General features: G+C 52.6%; 2 protein-coding genes across 5 annotated transcripts; both read right to left on the reverse strand.

Moving 5' to 3' along the window:
- Positions 1–1,742: 1,742 nt before the first annotated feature.
- Tpgs1 (tubulin polyglutamylase complex subunit 1) lies at positions 1,743–7,025 on the reverse strand. The gene is made up of 2 exons (XM_075975624.1): positions 6,663–7,025; positions 1,743–2,459 (listed from the first exon to the last, which is right to left on the reverse strand). Exons 1-2 carry the CDS (start codon positions 6,998–7,000, stop codon positions 1,922–1,924), a joined length of 876 nt encoding a protein of 291 aa, XP_075831739.1. The 5' UTR covers positions 7,001–7,025; the 3' UTR covers positions 1,743–1,921.
- Positions 7,026–8,609: 1,584 nt separating this feature from the next.
- Madcam1 (mucosal vascular addressin cell adhesion molecule 1) lies at positions 8,610–12,366 on the reverse strand. 4 transcript variants are annotated; one of them, XM_075977776.1, is made up of 5 exons: positions 12,228–12,366; positions 11,711–11,977; positions 11,149–11,475; positions 9,999–10,387; positions 8,610–8,889 (listed from the first exon to the last, which is right to left on the reverse strand). In XM_075977776.1, the coding sequence occupies exons 1-5, from the start codon at positions 12,286–12,288 to the stop codon at positions 8,722–8,724; spliced, it is 1,212 nt and encodes a 403-aa protein (XP_075833891.1). In that variant the 5' UTR covers positions 12,289–12,366; the 3' UTR covers positions 8,610–8,721. The 4 variants fall into 4 exon arrangements, with proteins under 4 accessions (XP_075833891.1, XP_075833892.1, XP_075833890.1 ...); XM_075977777.1 differs by having other exon boundaries at positions 8,617–8,889; positions 10,166–10,387; XM_075977775.1 differs by having other exon boundaries at positions 8,617–8,889; positions 9,956–10,387.
- Positions 12,367–23,351: the final 10,985 nt, after the last annotated feature.

Genomic DNA, 23,351 nt, shown 5'->3' on the forward strand with positions numbered 1-23,351 from the left:
AGTTTGAAACCAGACTGGACTACAGAGTGAGTTCCAGGACATCCAGGTCTACACAGAGAAACAAAACAAGAAACAAAAAAAAAGAAAAAATGAGTCATGGAGCCAAGGCGAAGGCTCAGCATGAGAATCTGAGTTCGGATCCTTGGCATCTGGTAAGAGGTGTGGTGGCACAGGTCTGTAACCCCAGCAGAGGCAGGAGGATCCCTATGACTCACTGGCCAGCCAGCCTAGTGGAAATGAGAACCCCTATGTCAGGAATAGGAGGAGGAGCCATTGAGGAATGCGGGTGCTGGCCTCTGGCTTCTTCATGCATGCAAGATCAGGCCGGCACACCATTACAGTGTGAGTGGGTTCCACATTGCTGAACTCAGCCTGACGCGGTCTGACGTCAGCTCCTTTGTGTTTCCTGGCTTTAGGTAGCCCAGGCTGGCCTTGAACTTGCTCTGTAGCTAAGGAGTTCTGAACAGGGGCTCCACCCTGACTATGCAGTCAGTACCTCATTGGAGATTCTAGGCAGGGGCTCTATTCCTTAGCCAGGCCCTCAGCTCTCTTGGAGTTTTTGGTTTTTTTTTTTGGATGTGTGTGTGTGTGTGTGGCAGTCAGAGGACAGCTTGCAGGAATCAGAGCTGTTCTTCCACCAATTGAACTCAGGTCAGTTTTGGTGGCAAGTGCCACTTTACCCGCCCTTTGTATTTTAAGAGGTCTCACTAAGTTGCCTAGGCAGGCTTGAACTTGTGGACTCCTGCCTCACCTTGCCCAGCCGCATTGATGCTCTCTGAATCCCATGACTGACAGAAGACAGGCTGGACCTGCTCCATCTCTCAGCATTTCTGGTACGCAAGTCAATCAACACTGACTAAATGAGAGATCCAGAAACTTCCTCAGTGCCCTCACTCCATTCCCCTGGGAGCTCACTAGGCAGGTAGGAGACAGGACACAGGAGTGACAGGCATGAGAACCACATGTCCTCTGCTAGGTCAGGAAGGCTATCCTCCAGGATTCGGTTCCTCTACTATGATGAAGCCCCTGGGGTTGGGGCAGCGTGCACTGAAGAGAGCATGGGTGCTTGGGACGGTGGAGGTTGGGGGTGACTGGCAATGAGCAGAGGTCCATGCATCTCAACCCATAACTTCCTGAGCAAGGGCCCGCCCCCTTTTCCATCTCCTGGCACCGCACCAGTCACGGTCTGGGGTCCCGTGAGGACCATAAGGGTGGAGAGTCCTTGCTGCTAGAATATTTGTTTAACTATGGAAAGATACTTCACATCTTTGTGTTGCAGAATAATTGTTCAGCTGCTTAAAGATGTGTTGATGTTTTACCTTGTCTGCCTAAGGCACCTGATTGTTCTAATAAAAAGCTGAATGGCCAATAGCTTAGGCAGAGGAGGGTTAGGTGTGGCTGGCAGGCAGAGAGAAAAGGGGAGCCAGTCAGACGGTAGCAGATAAGGAAAACAAGCTTCGGGCGGCTCATAGATGAATAGGAATGGGCTAATCTAAGTTAAAGGAAGAGCTAACTAGAAACAAGCCCAAGCTAAGGATGAGCGTTCATAATTAACAGTAAGTCTGTGTCGTGAGTGGGGGGCTGTCAGTCTAAGAAAGCCTGCCAAAAGTCCTGACATCGGCAGAGATGGGAGGACCCTCAGAAATCCTCCCAATGATCCCTTCATCTTTGGTAGTCTGGAGGGACCTTGGGGGATGGCAGTGCTTGGTTGAGGAGCTGCACACAGGTGACTAGCAAGGCCGGGTCTTTTCAGATTTTATTTCTGTGAGTATGGAAGACAGGCCAAAACAGAGGGGACTGAACTGTAGATGCTGGTCCCCTCCCTGGGCGAGGGCCCTGTACAGGATGCCGGGACACCAGTTTGCAGGTCCCCAGTCCTCGCCTTCCCTGCGCGGTGGCAGGGCATGTATACATTCTGGGCTCAACCCACAGGCTTGACCTTGGCAATGAAGAGGGCTGCAGCCTTCTCCAGGAACTCCTCTCGGGCCATGGGCACGCTCGGCCGCCGTCCTGTTGCTGCCCTGTCCAGGGCACGTGCCAGACTGTCGGGGCCCAGGCGGGAACCGGCCTCTAGGTAGTGTGTGGGCGTTGCCGCCAGGTCTCCTGTGCCCAGCGCGCCCTCGAGCGTGTCCAGTACAGCCTGGCCCACTCGCCTATCGGCCACTGCCAGGCCTGGGTCCTCCAGAAGCTGAAAGAGGGCGCTGGCTCGCGCCACGAACTCCAGCAGCACGAAGCACGACAGCATGCCGGCCCGGAAGATGCCCAGTGGCACAGCCTCGTGGTCCCGGCACTGGATCTTGCGCAGAAGCGGCGCCACTACCTCCTCGGGTGCCCCGCCGTCCCTGCACACACGCTTTAGCAGCTCACTGTAGGTGCGCCCGTCCAGTCCTGGCTTCTTCTTGCGACCACTGGCGCTCAAACACTCGTAGGCCACACTCACGTTGTTGTTGAAGGCCGTCCTGCGGGGATAATGGGGTATCAGGAAGCCCCCGGTATGGCCGGCCACCTGGAGTCTTTCCAGACCTCCCCGCACCCCAGCAATCCCACTCATTGTCTGCACCTCCCCACAGAGTACCAGGCGTCGAGGAGCCCCCAAGTGTTTGCTTTCTTAAAATTTAAGGGGCTACAGAGAGGTTCGGTCCGTGGGCCTGCACTTGCAGAGGATCTGGGTTGATTTCTAGCAGCACATGGCGGCTCACAACCATCTGGAACTCAAATTCCAGGAGTCTGATGCCCTTTCTGGCCTCTAAGGCACCAGGCATACACATGGTGCAGACATACATGCAGGCAAAACAGCCATAGATATAAGTGGGCCATCTTCTAAGCCCAGCACTCGGGAGGCAGGGGCAGGAGAACCTTTGTGAGTTCGAGGTCAGCCTGGTCTACAGAGTGAGACCTTGTTGTAAAGCCAATTTATTATTAGTCATAAGCATGCAGATGTATCTGTGATGTGTGAGTGGTCAGAGGGCACCCTGTAGAGTCTCATGTAGCCCAGACGGACCTTGAATTCTCGATCCTCCTGCCTCCACCTCCTAAGTGCACCACGTCCAGTTTATGTGGTGCCAGTGGCTCATGCATGCTAAGTGAGCGTTCTGCCAGCTGGACCCCATCCCAGCACACAGTATGCACGTAGTAAGTGCCCATTCAACCAGCCTGCAGACGTGCCGGGGTATCTGTGAAGGGGTCATTCACTGTATCCCTGGGACATGGAGGGGGTGCCATCGCGTACACACCTAAGCCTTGCTGTGATGTCTTCAAGCAGCCATGCTGTCTGTGGCAAGCCAGTCGTTTATTTTGAAGCAGGATCTCAGCTGAAACATGAACCTTGTGCCCATGATCTCCCTGCCTCAGTCTCCATGAGTTCTGACACGGACATGTGGCTAGGTCACATTCTCAACTAAGAGCTAGTGGGCAGAGGGTGTGCTGGGTCAGGTGGTTCCTTCCCTGACCTCAGGGTGGGGTCCCTCCTTGTGGATCACAAACTGAGGCTCTGAGCAGGCTGGTAGTCTGACCACAGGACCCAGAGAGTAGCTGCCTTACAGTGAACCTTACTCTGGTCCTTGCGTGGCTCAGCTTCACATGAGGGTGGTCTGCTCCATCCTGACTTCTTGGATGCTTCACCTTCTAGAGACCTTCATGTAGCATAAGGTTCATAAATCCTAGCCAGCTGCAGATGCTCAAATAGACTGTGTGTCTTTTGTAAAGGTCATTCAGCAGAGTGCCATCTGTGTTAAGAGCCACGGAGATGCTGGGGCTGTTTGTTATAGCAACACAAATAGCTCTTCCTGACTGATACACCGGTTGACACACAGCCACTAGCTCTCTTGCCCTGACTCTGCCTTCTCTGGCAGTGACCTCCAAAGGTACAGGGCCTGGATCCTTCCTTGGTTCCTGGCCCAGGTCCAGTACTGCCTCCCAGGGTCATTGAGTTTCTGATGCTGCTGCCTCTGTGAGCCTAGCTCTGCTTACCCGAGGAATGCAAACCCCAATTCTGCAGCTCCAGAGTTTTGGGAGGATGGATGTGATCTTGTGCTGGCACGGGAGAGGGAGCCACACTGAGTCACTGACAGGTGATGGGGGCAGAGACAAGGTGCCAGCTCCGGCACTGGGAAAGCACGGCTGATGCTCCACTGTGCAGTTCTGTCTGCTGAGTGCTTAGCACTTTGCGCAGGCAGCGGAAGCTCCTCCCTCCTGCCAGTGGCTTTCCCAGGGTCGGGGTTGGATGATGTGTATGCCCCTGTTCCAGCTCTCTACACTCAAGAGATCCCGGCTCTTCAGTGTCCTGCAGGATCTGGGGAGCCTCGTGGAGAATGGCTATAGTTGAGGGGATGCTTACATGGGGTCATCCTTCATTTCGAAGTTGTACTTGATCAAGAGAGCCCCAAGAAAGCCCTAAAAATGACTCCCTAATAGCCTAGGGACAGTATGGTCAGTGTCCCTCCCCCAGCCACCATTATTAACAGCACAGTAGCCAGGAAGGTAGGGGTTTCGTCTCATGGGTCTGACTCCTGGCTTGGCCCCTGGTGGCCAAGGCTTCAACTGTCTTCCAGGGTGACCTTAAGTGGTCTCACAGGCTGGTGGGGAGGCACCTGATGGGGACAGCCTCTCAGCTCCAGGGTCGTAGCAGGGGCTACATGGGTGGTGGGTCAGGTAGACATCAGTCAGGGGGTCTGAAGTGGGGAGCAGTGATGGCGGCTTCTGGGGAGGAAGTGAGGCCTAGCTTTGTGACACCAGCCAGGGACACAGCTGTGGCTTGGCTCCATTCCATGTCCCCTGCTGTCCTGAGCTGCTGACAGTCAGTGGTATAACACTAGGTCCTGGGGTGAGCAGTGACCCCAAGTTCATGTCCACAAACCTCAGAATGTGGTAAACCCACAGCTTTCATGGTTTCAGGTTAAGGGGAGGCCACGCCAGAGGACGGAAAGCAAGCTCTCAGTGGCTGGAGGACACAGAGGCCCATGTGTCACAAACCCGGCCCAGATCCTCAGGTGGGACTGACCTAAACTCACAATGTTCCTATTTTAAATTACTAAGTTGACTGCTTTTTACCCCTGGGAGAGTCTCTTCTAGACAGTCTGTTCTTGGTCCCTCCTTCCCTCGGGCACCTCAGGGTGCAGACCTGTGTGCCTGCTCTTCTGCTGAAGTGTTGCAGGATATTATTTTATCTCTGTGAAGATGTGCTACATTTGTTTCTGTTGTGGGACATTAACTGAACTAGGCACATGTTACATTTCTTCTGCTGCATTAAATGGTGTAGTAAAGATGTGTTGCTCTGCCTGCCTAAGACACCTGACTGGTCTAATAAAAAGCTGAGGCCAATAGCTAGGTTGCCGGGCAGAGAGAATAGGGGGAGGAATTCAGGAACGAGAGACAAGAGAGCAAGGGGGGGGGGGGGACTGGAGGCAGAAGCCAGCCAGACGTGGAGGAAGCTGGGAAGGAAGGTAAACAGAATGAGAAAGGTAAAACACAGATGGAAAACAGGTGAGGTTGTAAGAGCGAGCAAGAAATGAGCCTAAGCGTAGGTCGAGTGCTCACAACTAATGTTAAGTCTAGGTGTGATGATTTGGGAGCTGGCTGGTGGCCCAGAAGAAAGCCCGCCACACCCCTCACTGCCATCTCAGCTGTAGACTCTGTCCACCTTTTTGCTTGGGCTCCTCACCAAGTGGCCAGCAACCTTGCAGAAACACTGGTCTCCCAGCTTTTCTGCCCGTATCCATCCAACCATCCCTGCCCCCTCCCCGCCTCTCCCTGCAACACCGGCCCACCCTGCGCCACCCTTCCCTTCCTGGCCATCATCTGGGGACATTAAACCCTTTTCCCTGGCGCGGAGGAGTCTGCTTTGCTCGGATTCACTCCTATCGTGCCCTACTTATTCCGGCGTCTTTGGGACTCTGAGAGGAAACCAGCAGGAATGTATGATCCCTGGATTTTCACTCTTCGGGAAAGCGGGGGTCACTGCTGCCCAACATCTTGAGTCCTGTATGCACCCTTTGTAAAGCCGGTTCCATGCTGCCACCCCTGGTTGATGAGACCTACTGATCAACTTCCTCATCCACTACGCAGTGGAAAAGTGTCCCTCATTCATCTTCTCCACTAGGAACTATTCCCACTGGGGTACAGAAGCGCTTTCAGCTGCCGAGCTCCAGGCAGGCCTTCCTGCAGGGTTCCCATCTGGCTCTAGACCAGCCTGTGCTCTGCGGGTGCAACTCAGGTCTGTACTGCGGGGTGGGGCCTCAGTACACAAGTTGACAATTTCCTGGACAAGCACCGCAGCTATTTATGCTATAACTGCAGGGATGGCTTTTTGAGCCAGGTCCTCGCTGGGCTTCTTGACCTCCAAAACCCTGGCCTGCGAGGCTCAAAAGTAAAAATCCCCTAGATCATACTCATCTGAACGCGCCAGCTATAGATGGAGTACAACACCCAACACTTCCTTACCAGAACCACAAGTCCCAGTATACCCCGCGCTCACAGCGGCCTAAATCTAAGCGAAGCCTGCCGGGAACTGTAATCCTGACGCCACACCACCCTAAATGGACCTGGTCCGGGAAAAGAGGACAGACTACTACTCCCGGATATGCCCCGCGCCGGCGGTGGGTTGAGCCCACGCGGGGCCTGTTGGGAGCTGTGGTCCAGGCACCCCGCCCGCCATCGGTCCGCACCTCTGCGAGTGGTGAGCCAGGCGAAGGTGCCACAGCGCGCGGCCCAGGCGCTGCTGCTGCAGGAGGAGCTGACCCGGGGGCTCCCCGGCGCCGCCGTTGGTTGGCGAGCGCAGGCCCATGTTCTCGAAGTAGTGCGCCAAGAAGGCGATGGGCTCCTCGGGCCGCGTCTCCAGCACCTTCAGTAGGGCCGCGCGCAGCATCTCCGTCACGCCGAGCTGCCGGAGGAAGTCCTCTTCGCTCTCGGCTGCGGCCGCCGCCTGAGACACCGACGTTCGGCCGCTGTCCGCGAAATTGGCCGCTGGTGCTACTGCCGGCCGCCGCTTCTCTACTGCCGCCATCTTTGCTGAGGGCAGTGGGACCGGAAGCGCTGCCATAATTCACGGCATGACAAAGCACCCTTCTTGGGCGGCCATTTTTGTTAAGGGCAGAGGCAGCGCGGGTTGGGGGTTCTCTCTGAGTCTCGGCAGCGACAGGCACAGGCTACCGTTTACCCTGTGCCCTAACTGGTATTCTCCGTTTACGTCTTTCCTGGTACTCCGTGACTGCAGCTCTTGGCTTCTAGCTTGCCAGACTTCAATATGGTCCCCTAGGAAGGGCTTGGTTTCCGGCTTGAAGTGCGATTGCTTGCCATCTTGGTAGTGGGCAAGTCTTCATAAGTATGGTCTCCTAGCAACCAGTCTCCCTGGGTACCAGAGAAACCCCACCAAGCATGCATGCGCTTCTTCCACCGGGAATCTAAAATTGCGAGCGGGATTCAGACCTTGTTACTTTATTTTTTTCGAGACAGGGTTTCCCTGTAGCTTTGGAAGCTGTGCTGGAAGAACTAGCTCTTGTAGACCAGGCTGGCCTCGGTCTACAGAGATCCGCCTGCCTCTGCCTCACGTGTGCTGGGATTAAAGGCGTGCGCCACTGCCACCAGGCCTGCACTTTTAGCAAACTTCACGGGATTCCCTTTCCTACCCCAGACTGTTAGTTCCCCTTTCTGACCACCAGAGGGGGTTGCTCTTGTAACTGAACTGCTGTGGGTTTCTAGTACCCTTGCATGGTGTGTTATCTCCACCCCCCCAACCCCATTGTTGCAGAATTCTGCTGGCCTGGCCTAGCTCTGGAGTCAGCACCCAGCACTAATCCATCCTTTGTGTTACAAATACCCTTTGTCGCCGCGTGTGAATCTTGTCTGAGAGTTTCCCATGGGTACAAAGCTTATGCAAACCTTAGGGGGTCACTTGGGAGGCAGAGACAGGCAGATCTCTGTGAGTTCAAGGCCAGCCTGGTCCGTGAGAGCTAGTTCCAGGACAGCTAGGACTGTTAGAGAAACCCTGTCTGGAAAAACAAAACAAAACAAAAACTTAGGGGGCATCCCGAAAAACTGTGGTACCTCCTGAATCAGGTATTTGCACTGGGCATTGTATTTTTGGAAGCTTCATTCAGGTTGTTTTGAGCATATGGAAATCAACTGATTAAAGTGTAAATATGGGAAAAAATAAAAATGCCCTGGGCAAAGGGAAGGTGCTTCATTCCACCAAGGCTGGGGACCCCTGGACCAAGTTCATTCTCAAGTGTCTCTGGGTCTTCATTTCATGAATCTGCGTGAGCCCACACACCTACCCTGCGACATTAGCCACACTCCATCGTGGTGTTTGCCCAGGCTAACCCCCACCCCCAGGACTTTTTTCAGGCCATTGGGTACCTCCTTAGTTACTCTTATGAAGCGCGGGCATTACCTAGCCTTGCATCCTCTCACGTCCTGCTTGGGCCTACCAGAGATGACGGACTGGGATGTGGGCCTGTCTCCAGGGACCCTGGCATTCTCTCACGTCCTGCTTGGGCCTACCAGAGATGATGGACTGGGATGTGGGCCTGTCTCAATGGACCCGGGTGTAGGGCTGAGACACGTGCAAAGCTTCTATATTTTCACAGTACAACAGGACACACCAGTGGCCAGACATGGAGCCTTTATTCTGTTCTGGACCAGAAAACTGGAAGGAGCTTGTAGATGTGCTGACCACCAAGGAAAGGCACACTCTGTCATCCTGACTACTCCAAACCTAGCAGCTGGTCATCCTCCGGTCCCCTTAGTCTGGCACAGTCGAGCATCATAGGAGGGTGCACGAGCTGGTGTCCGGGTGAGGACTTGGTGGGTAGCGTTTCCACAGGCGGTAGGCAAGGAAGGCCAGCGCGAGCAGTCCCAACACGAAGCTGCCAATCCATAGGGTGATGACGGAGGCTGAAAGAGAAGAAAAAAGACCGTGATCAGGCCTGGCGCCGTTGTGCACAGGCTCCTACGGTTTAAAAGTGGACTTCCCATGTAATTAAATTCCTGTGTTGTAAAATTCAGCCATTAAAACAGGTGTACTGATGCGTGTGGGGGCAGGAGGATCAGAGTTGCCTTCAGCTACACAGCAAGTTTGAGGCCAGCCTCTGCTATGTGAAATCAACACTAAAAAAAAGTTTTTAAAAAGATTTATTAGGGCTGGAGAGATGGCTCAGCAGTTAAGAGCATTGCCTGCTCTTCCAAAGGTCCTGAGTTCAATTCCCAGCAACCACATGGTGGCTCACAACCATCTGTAATGGGGTCTGGTGCCCTCTTCTGGCCTGCAGGCATACACACAGAATATTGTATACATAATAAATAAATAAATATTTAAAAAAAATAAAAAGATTTATTATGTATGCACCCTTCTGTCTGCACAGCGGAAGAGGGCACCAGATCTCATTACAGATGGCCGTGAGCCCTGTGGGTGCTGGGATCTGAACTTTGGAAGAGCAGCCAGTGCTCCCAATCACTCCAGCCCTAAAAACAAAACAAAACAAAAATTCCTCTCTGGGTGCCTTTTCTTTTTAAGATTTATTTATTTATTATGTATACAATGTTGTGCCTGCATGTGTCCCCGTAGGCCAGAAGTTGGCACTAGATCTCATTACATCTCAGCCCCTGGATGTCTCTCTTTACCATTTGTTTCATGGGATTTCTACATCTCTAAAACTTAGTCTGCAAGGTGCTTTGTAGTCTAAGTGCTCTCACAGCCAGGAAAGCATACAGAATTTAGGGGGAAACTGAGGCACGCATGGCACAGAATTACCCCAACTGGCGGCTCTTTTGTTTGTTTTGTTTTTTATTTGAGACAGGGTTTCTCTGTGTAACCTGGGCTGTCCTGGAGCTTGCTTTGTAGAACAGGCTGGCCTAGAACTGCTGAGTGCTGGGATTAAAGTCGTGCATGCCTCACCACTGCCTGGCCTCAAGTAGCATTTTAATCCCATTTGTCTGTCCCTCCCAGGGCCCCAGCACTCACAGGCTTTTGGGACCACCTGGCCGGAGACATACAGACTGGCTACCTGCCCCCCTGGGTCCACGCGACACTGGAACCAGCCCTCAGGAATGGGACCTGGGGGGGGCATGCTTAGCCATGCCTGGGCCCCGGCCTCCCTCTTGTGGTAGGCTGCCAGGTCACCAGGAGCCAGGGTCCAGTGCACGGTCACTCCAGGCCCACAGCGCGCCTCACAGAGGAGCTGCCAGCCGGCCTCCTGGTCCTGGTGGATCTCGGGATGGCAGGTTCCAACGGAGTTCAGAGTCCTGGGGCTAAGTGTGGAGTGAGGAAGGGTAGACGGCAGGGTTGTGCTGGGGAGCCCAGTGGAGCTGGTCTCAGTAGTGCGAGATGAGGTCACAAAGTAGGGCTTGGTAGAGGTGGTAGTGGGGGGCTCTGGTGAGGTCCAGCTCTGTAGGACTGTAAACAGAATGTTCTTCCTGTAGCCCTGGGCCCTTCATCTGCAGCCCAGGATTGGGACAGAGCCCCATTCCCCACTCCCCACCCCTGTCACTCAAGTGACACAGGGGCCAGGAGATGATGATACAAAGAACTTTCTGGGCACCGGGTCTTGTGTATGTCTGCTAAGCCACTGCATAGTTTACTTATTTTGGTTTTTTTGAGACAGGGTTTCCCCATGTAGCCCTGGCTGTCCTGGAACTTGATCTGTAGACCAGGCTGACCTCGAACTCAGAGATCCACCTGTTTCTGCCTCCCTAGTGCTGGGATTGAAGCTAGGCCACTGTTTATAAAGCACCTACTGGGTGCAGGTTTCTATGAGACTACCTGGTCAGTATTTATAAACATCTATAGCGTGCCAGCTCTGCCGAATCCTGTCAGCCAGCATTTGTAGAAGACCTACTGAGTTCTGGAACCTATCTTGAGTCTACTGAGCAGTGTTTATAAAGCACCTACTGAGCGCTGGCCCCAGCCTAGTCTTTCAGGACAGTCTGAGCATGGCAAAGCCAAGCACTTGGGAACAGAAAAGGGTGCGGATATCATTTTGGAGCTGGCACAGAGCAGGCCCTCATCTTTTGAATTAGTCTTTTCTCTGGTTGCCTCACAGGGCAGACACTGTGCTCTGGCGCTTGGACCAGGGAATCTCCTGGTGGGGACAAGCAATCCTGGTCCAAGGGCCAGAGCAGCTGAGCCTAGGGACAGGTGGAACCCAGAGGGCTTACCTGGAAGCTCCATCTTGTGGGTCAGCGTTAGGTTAAACAGCTGCATGGTGACCTGGCAGTAAAGGGCAGGAGGGGGAGGGGTCTCCAGGGAGGGTAACAGCCAGCGCTGCGTCATTCGGAACAGCGGCATGCCCTCGGCCTCCTGTGTCTCCTCTTCTTGCTCTGGTTCCTGGGCCCGGACACCCTCCAGGGTCTGGTTTCCCAGTAGCAGGGCGAAGGAGAGTCTGTCTGGGCCTGAGATGTTGTGGGCCGTGCAGGTCACTTCCACTTCTCGGTCCTGTCCAGGTGCAAGGGTCTCTGGGGACACCACCAGCTGGTCTGGGAAGGCTGTGAATGGCAGGTGGGACCCAGGGTTGAGCTTAGAGGTCAGGGCTGGGCCAGGCAGCGTAGGTAGGTTTGGGGTGATGGTGCAACTATGTGCCTTAGGTATCCGGGACAGGAAGGGTGGATACTTCAGCCTGCAGGACTCCGGTGCGGGAACCCGGGGCTGATGGCATTGGTGTGGTGCAAGGTCCTGATACCCCTGGGTAGGTGGCACCCGGAAGGTCAGAGTGGGCCTCACCATACACAAGGATCATCGTGCGGTGCTGGAGGGTGCGGGTCCCACAGGAGCCCACACACGTACGGGTGCCCGTGTCTGTCAGCATGCCGTGTACAGAGAGGATGCTGCTGCCAGGGAGGGACTGCACATTGCCCAGGTCGGTGTCCAGTCCACGCCACTGCACCCGGGCTATGTCCTCGTCACAGGAGAGGCTGCAGGTGAGCTGGAGGGATGTGCCCCTGGCCACCGCTACCTCGAGCTCAGGGGGATCCACATGGAGGGACTGGCCTGAGGGAAAACAGTGTTAAAACCATGTTGGGACAGCTTGGGCTCAGATTCCAGTCCTGACCCTTGACCTTGGGTTGAGACCCCAGGAATCTAGCCCTCTGCCCCAGGTCTCCGGATAGAGAGCAACTAGAGCCCCACTTCCCCAGACCAACCTCTCAAAGCCCTGGGCTTTCCTCGCACCTCTAAAGCTCCTTCCCCTGTACTTCTACCCACTCATTTCTCAAAGTCCCCTCCCCATGTCCCCACTCACCACCGCCAGGCTGGAAGGGCACCGTGGCCAGGGCTAGCAGGAGGGCCAGGCTGGACTCCATGCTGTCCCCTCTGCCTTGTGACCGCCAGGGGAAGCGGTTTAAATAGCAGCGCGCTGGCGGCTTCCCGCTGTCTTGAGACCCTGCCTCTCCTCCCCCCTTCTCCCTATTCTGTGGGAGTTTCCCAGGGGGCTTTCCCAGCCCGACCCCCACACCGCAGGAGGCAGGGACCCGGGAACACAATCAGAACAGACGGGTAGGGAAGGCCTGGGAAGTTTCCAGACCCCGGTTTTATGGACGGGAAGGCTGAGGTTAGAGGCTGGGGTCACCACGGGGGGTCAAGTGCATTGCATGGAAATTAGCCAATCCTAGACTGCTCCGCCCCAGCCGACTCGAGCTCTGCCTTCATTTCCACAGGTGGCCACACGAGGGTGGCGGAGGCTCTGAGCCTGTTCTGAATGATGGGGGTCTCCTGCAGCCACGTGCAGCAGGGTGGGGGGTTTCTCCTGGGACCGAATTCTACCATCAGTCACCCCCAGGCTGTGTCCTTCCCAACAGAGCCTGGGGTCTGGGCCTGGCTTGCTTTGGATGTGTTTGGGGGCCTGGAGGTGGAGTTGGAGTTCTGAGAGTTCTCTGCCGCCTTCATCCAAGACTGGCACACTGTCCCTCCCATCATCCCCTCCTGGCCTAGGCCTTTATTGAGGACACCCCTCTGCGTATCAACACCCCCAGGGCTGTGCTGCAGGCAGAGGAAGAAAGCTAGAGTCCTGTGTCCTACCTGACCTTTGCACCTCTGCTCTGTACTCTCCCGTCTCCAAGGCACCCCCCCCCCATCCTCTGCCTTCCTTGGCCCCTGTGGAGGCCAACTCTTCAGACATATGGGGAATGTGTTTACCTAAGGCTTTCGTAACTTGACATAAGTAGCATTATTTGGAAAGAGAGAATTTCACTTGGAAAAAAAAATGTCCCACCAGATTGGTCTGTAGGCAACCCTTTGTGGGTATTTTTTGTTTGTTTTGTTTTTTGAAACAGGGTTTCTCTGTGTAGCCCTGGCTGTCCTGGAACTCGCTCTGTAGACCAGGCTGGCCTTAAGCTCACAGAGATCCTCCTGCCTCTGCTTCCAGAGTGCTGGGATTAAAGGTGACCGTCACATTCCAGTTGGGTTGTGGGGGTGTATTTTTGATTAATGATTGTTAGTGGAGTCATGAGTGGGCAGGTGGTCCTGGATACTATCAGGAAGCAAACTGAGCAAGCCATGGGGAGCAGTCCAGTAGGCGGCACCCCTCCATGGCCGATGCATCAACTCCGGCCTGTGAGGGCCTGCCTTGGCTTCCCTTCATGGTGGGCAGTGCCTGAATATGAGCTGAAGGAAACCCTTTCCTTCCTAGGCTGCTTTTGGTCATGGTATTTGCCACAGCGACAGAGACCCTAACTAGACAGGGTGAGACTTTGCTCCTGCCATAACCCCTGACCCCTACCCAGCGTGCAGACTGTCGGGATCTTCTCAGAAGTAGAAACTGAGGCACCAGTGGCAGGGTGCATGACAGGTGGAGGCTGGTATCACAACAGAGAAACTGAAGCACACACAGAGTAACGCACAGGCTCAGGTGTGTTGACTCAGGACTGTGGCTGCCTGGGTCCCTCCCCTCCTCCTTCCTTGCCCAGCGTGCGCCAGTGTCCGGAAGCTGTGCAGGAAGGTGACTCTAAGACATGGGCCCTTCCCGGGAAGCTGGGCCCTTAACCCGGGTGGGGGGCAGTGGGCCTGGTGAATGGGCTGCTTCCCAGACCCTGACCTGGCTTCCTGCTATACCAAGGCCAGGTGGGAAGGGGTCAGCAGGCGCCTGGCAGGCTGAGGTGCAGTGGGCTGCAGGCGTGGTCCCTGTTTCCTTGAAGATCTCAGGGGACCCTCTTCTCAGCTCTGACCCCACCTGCAGGGCAGTGGAGCATCCCTGTTCCTGGTGGGGAAGAGGGTAGGGGCCGGAGCCACAGGGTAGAGGGGACAAGCTTTGGGAGGACCAGAGGGGAAGGAGGAATGGTGAGACTTGGAGAAACAGAGGGCCCAGAGAGAGAGAGAGAGACAGAGAGACAGAGAGGGAGAGAGCCATGACACACAGAGAGAGACAGAGAGGGGGGACAGAGACAGAGAGACAGAAAGGGACAGAGACATCATACACAGAGAGAGACAGAGAGGGGGACAGAGACAGAGAGACAGAAAGGGACAGAGACATCATACACAGAGAGAGACAGAGAGGGGGACAGAGACAGAGACAGAAAGGGACAGAGACATCATACACAGAGAGAGACAGAGAGGGGGACAGAGACAGAGAGACAGAAAGGGACTGAGACATCACACACACACACAGAGACAGAAGACAGAAAGACACAGATGACAGGGTCAGAGACATGACATGACACCAGACAGACAGAGAATGACCAAGGACAGAGAAAGACAGACATAGATCAGACTAAGAAACAGAGACAGAGAGACAGAGATAGGTGCAGAGGCAGACGCCCAGACACATAGGGACAAACAGTAGAGACAGTGAGGGCACGGGAGCCTGGAGTGCTGGTGGCCCGGGGGGCTGTCCATCCCCAGCAGGGCCAAGGGCCAGCAGGACTCTGTTGTGCTCTGTGGCACTTGGGGCAGGCATCTCCTGTCCTCACCCTTTCCCTGCAAGTCCAGGGCCCGACCCCCCTTCCCGCCATTGTCCTATGAGGAGGAAGTCCTTCTAGTGCCACAGGAAGCCCTCCTCTCCACAGAGGTTCAACCTTCTCAGGAGACCTGACATCCTGGCTCCCTCACTGACAGCATCAGGAAAGTTCCAGAAGGTAGTCTTGCTCCAACAATGGTCCTCCTGCTCACTCCCACTACCTTGTCAATTTTGCATGCTCAACATTCCTGGCTTTTTCAGAGTATGGCTGCCAGAGACCAGGGTGGTAAGAGACTGGCTGGTATCCCTGGCCCTCTGGAGCTTGAGGAGGTGGGGGCCAGCTGGAGATTGGACTTTGAGGGGACAATGTGGGGGGCTGGGGAGATGGTTCAGGGGTTAAGAGCATTGACTGCTCTTCAGAGGACCCGAGTCCTAAACATGCAGGCCAGGTAGCTCTGTAAATCTAGTCCCAGGGAGATCCAAGTCTGGCTTCTGAGGTCACTCACATTCACAGGCATTCCTACCCCATACACACAGACACAGGGCTGGCAGGGCGGTGGTGGTGCATGCCTTTAATCCCAGCACTCAGGAGGCAGAGGCAGGTGGATCTTTGAGTTCGAGGCCAGCCTGGTGTAAATAGTAAGTTTCTGCAGACTATGTAGGGAGGGAGGCCCTAACTAAAAAAACAAAGTTAAATAAATATTAAGTAGGGGCTAGAGAGATGGCTTAGAGGTTAAGAGCATTGCCTGCTCTTCCAAAGGTCCCGAGTTCATTTCCCAGCAACCACATGGTGGCTCACAACCAGCTGTAATGGGGTCTGGTACCCTCTTCTGGCCTGCAGGCATATACACAGACAGAACATTGTATACATAATAAATTAATAAATAAATATTAAAAAATTAAGTAAATAGACAAACAAACGAAAAAGAAAACAAACCTAAAATAGGAGCCGGAGAGATAGGGACTAAGTAGTTAACTTCTTCCAGAGGACTGGGGTTCAATTCCCAGCACCAACATGGTGGTTCACAACAATCTCTGACACCCTCTTCTGGCCTCCATGGCCCTGCACGAGTGTGGCACACAAACTTAAATCCCGGTGAAATACTCACACATGAAAGAATAAAATAAGGGTCTGGGTAGGTGGATCTCTGTGAGTTCAAGGTCAACCTGGTCTACAGAGCAAGTTCCAGGACAGCCAAGTCTTCACAGAGAAACCCTGTTTCAAAAAAAAAAAGGGGGGGAGGGCAGGGGACATTGCTGTTTGGAGAGATGGCTCAGAGGTTAAGAACACTGATTTTACTCTTCCAGAGGCCCCTGGTTCTGTAACTCCAACTCCAGGGGATTTGACACCCTTATGCAGACATACATGCAAGCAAAACACCAATGCACATTAAAGTTAAAGAGAAAGCATAAAAAAAGAATAAAATAATTAAAAAGAATCTTTAACAACAACGAGCACATTCTAGTGCACTGCCGAGACACAGCATACACTGTCCTGTGCAGACCACCGCGGAGGGAGGGCTGGCCCTGGCTACCTACTGCCCTGGAATCACCTGTGTACACTGTGCTGGGCCTGGACGGGGAGCCGACAAATCACAAGCGATGAGGTTTGCTTTGTCAGCCAGAGGGGCTTCATGCTGCCTTTTCTCTGGAGGGGCTCTGCAGACGCCAGGCATCGCAGAGACCCGGGAAGCTGGATGCCTGCCGGGGTGGATCTGGGCCGCTGAGGTACCTGGTCAGGCTGATAGCGACACCTGCTGGCTTGGGGTGGGTGGGCTTTCTGCAGTGTCTTCACAGATCCCAAACGACCCACTCTTCACCCCACACTGGCGATCCCTCATCAGGGGTCTGTTCTGGGAGTGCATGAAGGGGTGTCTCAGGCAGTACTGGGCTGGGAAGCCCCACGACAGACAGCTTGATGTCCAAGACAAAAGACCTCCCTGTAAGACATGCCGCCCAGCCAGTGGCCTCTGTGGGCAAACCTGGGTGGAGAGGCTGGGAGCTCGGGGCCCTCTCTGGTGGCCCTCACACCTGCTAGAGGATCAGAGTGCCATGTTGCAGTGATAATTGTATGGTGGGTGCTGGCTTTGCCCAGGAGTGAGCCCAGGCAGGCGTGGGTAGGGGGTCCCAAGTGGACCTGACAGGGCTTGGCTTCCAGAACTGCCCTCCATTTGATTGAACAACCTGAAGCCTTGACCTCAGGTCTGTTATTGATTGTTGCATGCCAGGGGATGCCACGCTGACCCCTCACTTGAGGACACGCTCAACAGTAGCCCTGACTGACCTCTCAGAATTCATCCGGCTGATGGTTGGACACAGAAATGAGAAGGTTTTCCAGGATCTGGGAGCCATGAAGCATTTAGCCCTGATGCTGTCCCTAACCTTCTACTCCGCACTCTGGCTGCATCTCTACCAGTTCCTGACCCCTCACTTCCACATCCTACCCACAAACACTGGGCCGGTCCCTCAGCTTTTGACCTACCTACCTACCCAAGGCCACTACATCCTGCCCATGGGACAGGAGCTGTCTCTAGCCCCCTACTCACTGAGGACACGCCTATGGGCTCAGCAGCCCCTTCATTCATCTCTCCGTTGTTGGCTCCACCCTTCCCTGTGATCTCAGTCAAGTCCATGGTTCTCTGGAGTCCTTTACCACCACTGTGACTGAACTCCAATTCCCATCATGCTGTGGGCCAAGTATGTGGCCAACAAAACTGTGGAAGCCGGCACCTGAGCTCTCAATCTTCAGCACTCTCAACCAAGGGGGATTTGGAGCTGAGGGGACTTCGAGTCTCACTCAGTTTGTCAGTCACAGATCTCACTTGAGGGGCTTTGGTCAGCGCCAAGGATGTGCTCACCGCCTCCCTGTGCCAGGAATGTGTGTTACCACCTCAGGAGTTGGCACTGCTGGCTGGGACCATGGTGATAGGCTGGGATCATGTTGCTAGGCTGGGACCATGGTGATAGGCTGGGATCATGTTGCTAGGCTGGGATCATGTTGCTAGGCTGGGATCATGTTGCTAAGGTGGAGACCTGCTGCTAAGCTTGAGATCCTGTTGCTAGGGGCTGGTTGAATGTTGATAGGTCTCAGGTCCTGTTTCTAGGGAGATGGGTTCAATTTTCTTGTGTCTGGGTTCTGTTACCAAAGTAACCGTGCTATTACTAGGGGCTGAGATTATGCTGGCAAGTGACAAGATTGCTAAGCAGCAGGTCTTGTTGTCAGGATGGAGTCAAGTGCCTCACTTCCTTACCTGGGGTGAAGATGCTGGGGAAATCTGATGCTTTATTTATTTAATTTTAATAACCAGGCTGGGCAGGAACTCACTCTGTAGTTCAGGCTGTTCTCAAACTCAATTCTCCTGTCTCAGCTTCCTGACGCCTTGCATACATCAGACAGGATATTACTGGACACCAGGGTCCTGTTTGATACACTAGCCTTTGGCAGAGCCCTGAGGTCCTGGAGTGTGAGAGTAGCTGCTAGGACAAGACATGGTCAGATAACTCAGGATGGATTTATTGAACGATGCTCTATAGTAAGTGTTGTTCTAAGTACCACAGAGACTCCTGGCTCAAGGATCTTATGCTCTGTGCCTTACTTCACAGATGGTGCTGGGATAGGCTGAGGGCATCGTACGTGGTAGGGAAGCATGTTACCATCATTACACACCCGATTTGAATCAGGGGCTTCACTCCTGGCCACGCCCCTAGCTCCTCACTGGTGATTCTAGGTGGGGCTCCACCCTGACCACACCCCAGCCCCTCACTGGGGATTCTAGGTGGGGTCCATCCTGACCACGCCCCCAGCCCCTCACTGGGGATTATAGGTGGGCTTCAACCTGACCATGCCCCCAGCCCCTCACTGGGGATTATAGGTGGGCTTCAACCTGACCATGCCCCCAGCCCCTCACTGGGGATTCTAGGCTGGGCTCTACCCTGACTACACCCCAGCCCCTCACTGGGGATTCTAGGCGGGGCTCCATCCATGAGTCACACTTCCTGGAGCTTTGGTTCTAGGGGGAGGAGGAGTCTGAGTCCTGTGTAGTCTATTTTCTATTACTTTAACACCTGGGAAGTGGTTTGTTTTGACTCAGAGTTTTGGGAGTTTGATGAATTAGGGTGAGTGCAGAGATGCATTCTATTCAACCTACAGCCAAGAAACAAAAGAGAGAGCGAGAGCTGGGACCAGCAGCACATACCTGCCATCCCAGCACTCAGTGGGTTGAGGCAGGAGAATTGCCATGAAGTTGAGCCTAGCCCGGACTTCCTCACAAGACCCTGTCTCAAAAACAAAACTAGACAAAACCAGGGTCAGAGAGTGAGGGAGAGACTGGAGTCCCATAAACCCTTCTGAGGGCACTACGTCAGTGACCTTAGAGGGCCTCCACCTAGGCCCTGTTCTTTAAGTGACCCTCATCTCCCCATGCTGGAACTCAGGATCTTTTGGGGGTACCTCAGGCTTAAGCCACAGTTTGTTTCTAGCTTGGAAAACAGGCTCTGTGAAGTGGCAAGTGCTTGGTTAGTGTCTTGAGCTTGGCTGAATGGGCATGGGGTGAACTGTGGGGTAGATTGGGGTCAGTAAGGTCATAGGTCATTCCTATGGGGACAGACAAAGGCTTGGAGGAGGGGAGGAGAGGGCGCACCAGGCAGACAGCAGACAAGTGTGCTGGCTGGGTTTCAGGGTGCTCTGGAAGAGTAGGAAACAGGAGGGGCTGCTAGAGAGGGAAGGATTTTGTGGGGACAAATGAGTCTACCAGGTCCCCTCTGCAGACCCCCTGGTCTTTCGTTCCTGGAGAGGCTCATGTCCCCCTGATCTGAACCTGAGGCTGGAATTGGTTCTGACCTGCATGGGAGAGACAGGACAGGAGCCCAGCCGGAACAGGACAGGTTTTCTTTGTTAAGAGTCCCATGGAACAAGGCCAACAGGCAACTTCAGAGCTCTGTGAGTCCAAGTCAGCGGGCCTGGCTTTGGGACATGGACAAGGTGTGCAGGACTAGGAAGGTAGGGGACAGATCAAGGTGTCTGGGAGGGCAGTTTGTGAGCTGCCACCTGGGAAAGTCCAGCACAGGTCAGGGGCACAAACGACAGGAACGCAAGACACTCAGCCCCCTCGGGAGTGCCTGTCAGGCTGCACAATCCCCTGCCTTAGTCTCCCCAGTGCTTGGGTGATGGCCATGTACCACCCTGGCCACCATTCTCCATCTCCTGCCCACTGCCTTGGGATAGGAGTGGATCTAGACTCTGTCTTGTCTGAGCACCCACAGTCATCTGGTGTGGGAGGTCCTTCTATGTGCTGCTTTTATTGGTTAACGAATAAAGAACTGCTTTGAGCCGACAGCAGGAAAGAACAGAACTGGGTGGGAAAAACTAAGCTGAGAGAAGAAGCCATGTAACCCACCAGAGATAGACGCTGGAACATTTCCCAGTAAGCAACAGACTCATGGTGGCACACAGATTAATAGAAATGGATTAAATGAATCTAAGAGTTAGCCAATAAGAAGCTAGAGCTAATGGGCTAAGCAGTGATTTAATTAATACAGTTTCTATGTGATTATTTCAGGGCTAAGCAGCCAGGAACCAACAAGCAGCCCTCTCCCTTCAACAAATTGGTGACAATGTGGCTATCTAATTCAACATAAAACCTGAGAGGTCTTAGAAAGGAATTCTAGACACAAAAATGCAGAGTTTAACACAGCTTCTTGCTGTTTGCTGGCCCAGCTATGGAGCTCTTGAATAGGATTTGTGAGGAGCTCAGGTGCTTGTATGCCCGCTTGGGAAAGTAGCTGAGACCTTGCCCGCAGCTCACTGACATTAATGGTATCCCCACCACTTTGAAAGTGGAGAGAGGTGGACCAAGCATCCAGAGCCACTGCAAACAAGCTGTTTACCATTTTAAAAGCTCTTCAAGACAGTAAAGAATTACAGATACACAATTGTGGTAATAGGGGCGGCGGCGGGGTTGTGTCCCCCAACACCCCAGCCGCCGGCTCGGCTAGCTTATGCCCCGAAATAATTACACAGACACTGTATTCTTTTAAACACTGCTTTGGCCCCTTCCTATCTAGCCTCTTCTAGGCTAATTCTCACATATTAATTTAGCCCATTTCTAATCATCTGTGTAGCGCCCCTAGGTGCGCTTACCGGGAAGATTCTAGCCTAAGTCCATCCTGGGTCGGAGCTTCATCACGTGCGTCTGCCTGGGAGCTGGGCATGGCGTCTCTCCTGCGTCTGCTCTGGAGAGGAGAGCTGCGGAGTCTGACCTCACACAATAGGACAGATTCAGACATAAAAGACCTCTAAATGGGTCACAGTGTTGGATAAATGTACGGTAGGCTTGGGAGAGAGAGGAAAAAGAGTTCAGAGTTCTTTTTATAACAGAGAGTTATAAAAAGAAGTGAATGGTTTTTTTTTATAAAAAGGAAAGTCTTTAAAGAGGCAGAGTACAGACAGTCATAGATTAAAAGGAGTAAATAAAAATAAGTCACAAAAAATGAAAAATTCACAGAGTCTGGATTATGTATATTATTGTGTTATCTTTGAATTTTTTGACTATGAAGGAGCTAAATACAGAGAGAATTTCATTGTATGGGCTGCTAAGCTAAACCAACATAAATATCTTAAAGGTATCTTGATTTCAAAATATGAATCTAAGGATATGTTGCTTTGGAAAAGAGGTTCTGCTTTTGTTTCCACAAAGGATGAGAACCTGTGGATTCCTTCCAGACTAATGTGATTTGATGGACCAAGACCCCCTGAAAGGTTATCTTGAACACCCCTAAAAATACTTTACCTAATAAACAGCAGGAAGAAGTTTGGAGGAGAACTACTCCCATGTTTCCAAATATTGTCTATAAATGTTTGTTTACATTTAAAGGGGATATGCCATAGAGATTTGCGTTGGTATGGATCTTGGTTTAGTGATACAAATTTAAGGTCAACTTTGTTATATATATTTTTCTGCTCTTGATTAAAGTATTATGTTTTTCAGCTCATTTAAAATGTAATGTATAATTAAGAAATATAGGTTAATAGAGAATCATCTATAATAGTCAAGCGTAGCCATGTTAAGTTAGATTTTTCTAGATGTACAGAGATGTATTTCAGATAGGTATTCTTCAAACCTTTCAAAAACTACAGAATAGCTGGGCGGTGGTGGCGCATGCCTTTAATCCCAGCACTTGGGAGGCAGAGGCAGGCGGATCTCTGTGAGTTCGAGACCAGCCTGGTCTACAAGAACTAGGGGACAGGCTCCAAAACCACAGAGAAACCCTGCCTCGAAAAACCAAAAAAAAAAAAAAACCCAAAACTACAGAATATGGCATTTAAAGTGTTTTAAGAATTTAGGATTTGGGCTGGAGAGATGGCTCAGTGGTTAAGAGCATTGCCTGCTCTTCCAAAGGTCCTGAGTTCAATTCCCAGCAACCACATGGTGGCTCACAACCATCTGTAGTGAGGTCTGGTGCCCTCTTCTGGTCTTCAGGAATACACACAGACAGAACATTGTATACATAATAAATAAATAAAAAAAAAAGAATTTAGGATTTATCATGACAATGAGTCACATCTTCTGCTGGCAGTCAGTACCAAGCTACTTCAAGAGAAAGATGGGCATTGCCAGGTGGTGGTGGCTCACGCCTTTAATCCCAGCACTCGGGAGGCAGAGGCAGGCGGATCTCTGTGAGTTCGAGACCAGCCTGGTCTACAGAGCTAGTTCCAGGACAGGCTCCAAAAACCACAGAGAAACCCTGTCTCGAAAAAAACAACAAAAAACAAAACAAAACAAAACAAAAAAAGATGGGCATCAAAGAGACTCTTTATGAAGTTGGTTAGCCATTTGGGCAAGAAACTGCTCTTGCCTGGACTGTTTGATGAACCGGACATACAGGACCCACAGAGAAATGACTGCTGAACTTGCCTAAAGGGGAGACGATCTTTCGGGGTTCCTGCTTGATGAAATAGTCTGCTGCTGCTAATATAGATGGAACTGTCTTTGAAATTTCCTGATTCATGGAAAAGTTTGCTGGATATATGGGCCAGTAGGCAAAAGATGGATGCTCCAATGTTATAGAAGAACTTTTTAAAAATATTTATTTATTATGTATACAATATTCTGTCTGTGTGTATGCCTGCAGGCCAGAAGAGGGCACCAGACCCCATTACAGATGGTTGTGAGCCACCATGTGGTTGCTGGGAATTGAACTCAGGACCTTTGGAAGAGCCGGCAATGCTCTTAACCTCTGAGCCATCTCTCCAGCCCCCATAGAAGAACTTTGAGTGACTGTCCAGGCAGTGAGACATCTCTGTCAATTCTAGAGTTTTGGAACTTGCTTACAGTGCACTTCATGTTAACTTAGGTAATATTATATCCTTCTGGAGTCTTTGATGGAGTTGAAGAATAGATAAAGTTTTTCTTAGTTATGATAAAAGATAAAGTAGATATAAATATTGTAACTGTAATTCTTGCTTGATGCCTGTTT

This window comes from Microtus pennsylvanicus, chromosome 6 (genome assembly GCF_037038515.1).
Source record: "Microtus pennsylvanicus isolate mMicPen1 chromosome 6, mMicPen1.hap1, whole genome shotgun sequence".
Taxonomy (NCBI): domain Eukaryota; kingdom Metazoa; phylum Chordata; class Mammalia; order Rodentia; family Cricetidae; genus Microtus; species Microtus pennsylvanicus.

What these genes read in the sequence shown, in the direction of transcription:
- Madcam1 (XM_075977775.1), bottom strand. Translation starts at nt 12,288, where the DNA reads ATGGAGTCCAGCCTGGCCCTCCTGCTAGCCCTGGCCACGGTGCCCTTC. An exon ending in CCACAAGATGGAGCTTCCAG is followed by an intron (nt 10,388 to 11,148) that starts GTAAGCCCTCTG and finishes TTCTGTTTACAG; the next exon opens with TCCTACAGAGCTGGACCTCA. An exon ending in CCAGGTGGTCCCAAAAGCCT is followed by an intron (nt 8,890 to 9,955) that starts GTGAGTGCTGGG and finishes CTTCTCTTTCAG; the next exon opens with CCTCCGTCATCACCCTATGG.
- Tpgs1 (XM_075975624.1), bottom strand. Translation starts at nt 7,000, where the DNA reads ATGGCGGCAGTAGAGAAGCGGCGGCCGGCAGTAGCACCAGCGGCCAAT. An exon ending in CTGGCTCACCACTCGCAGAG is followed by an intron (nt 2,460 to 6,662) that starts GTGCGGACCGAT and finishes TTATCCCCGCAG; the next exon opens with GACGGCCTTCAACAACAACG.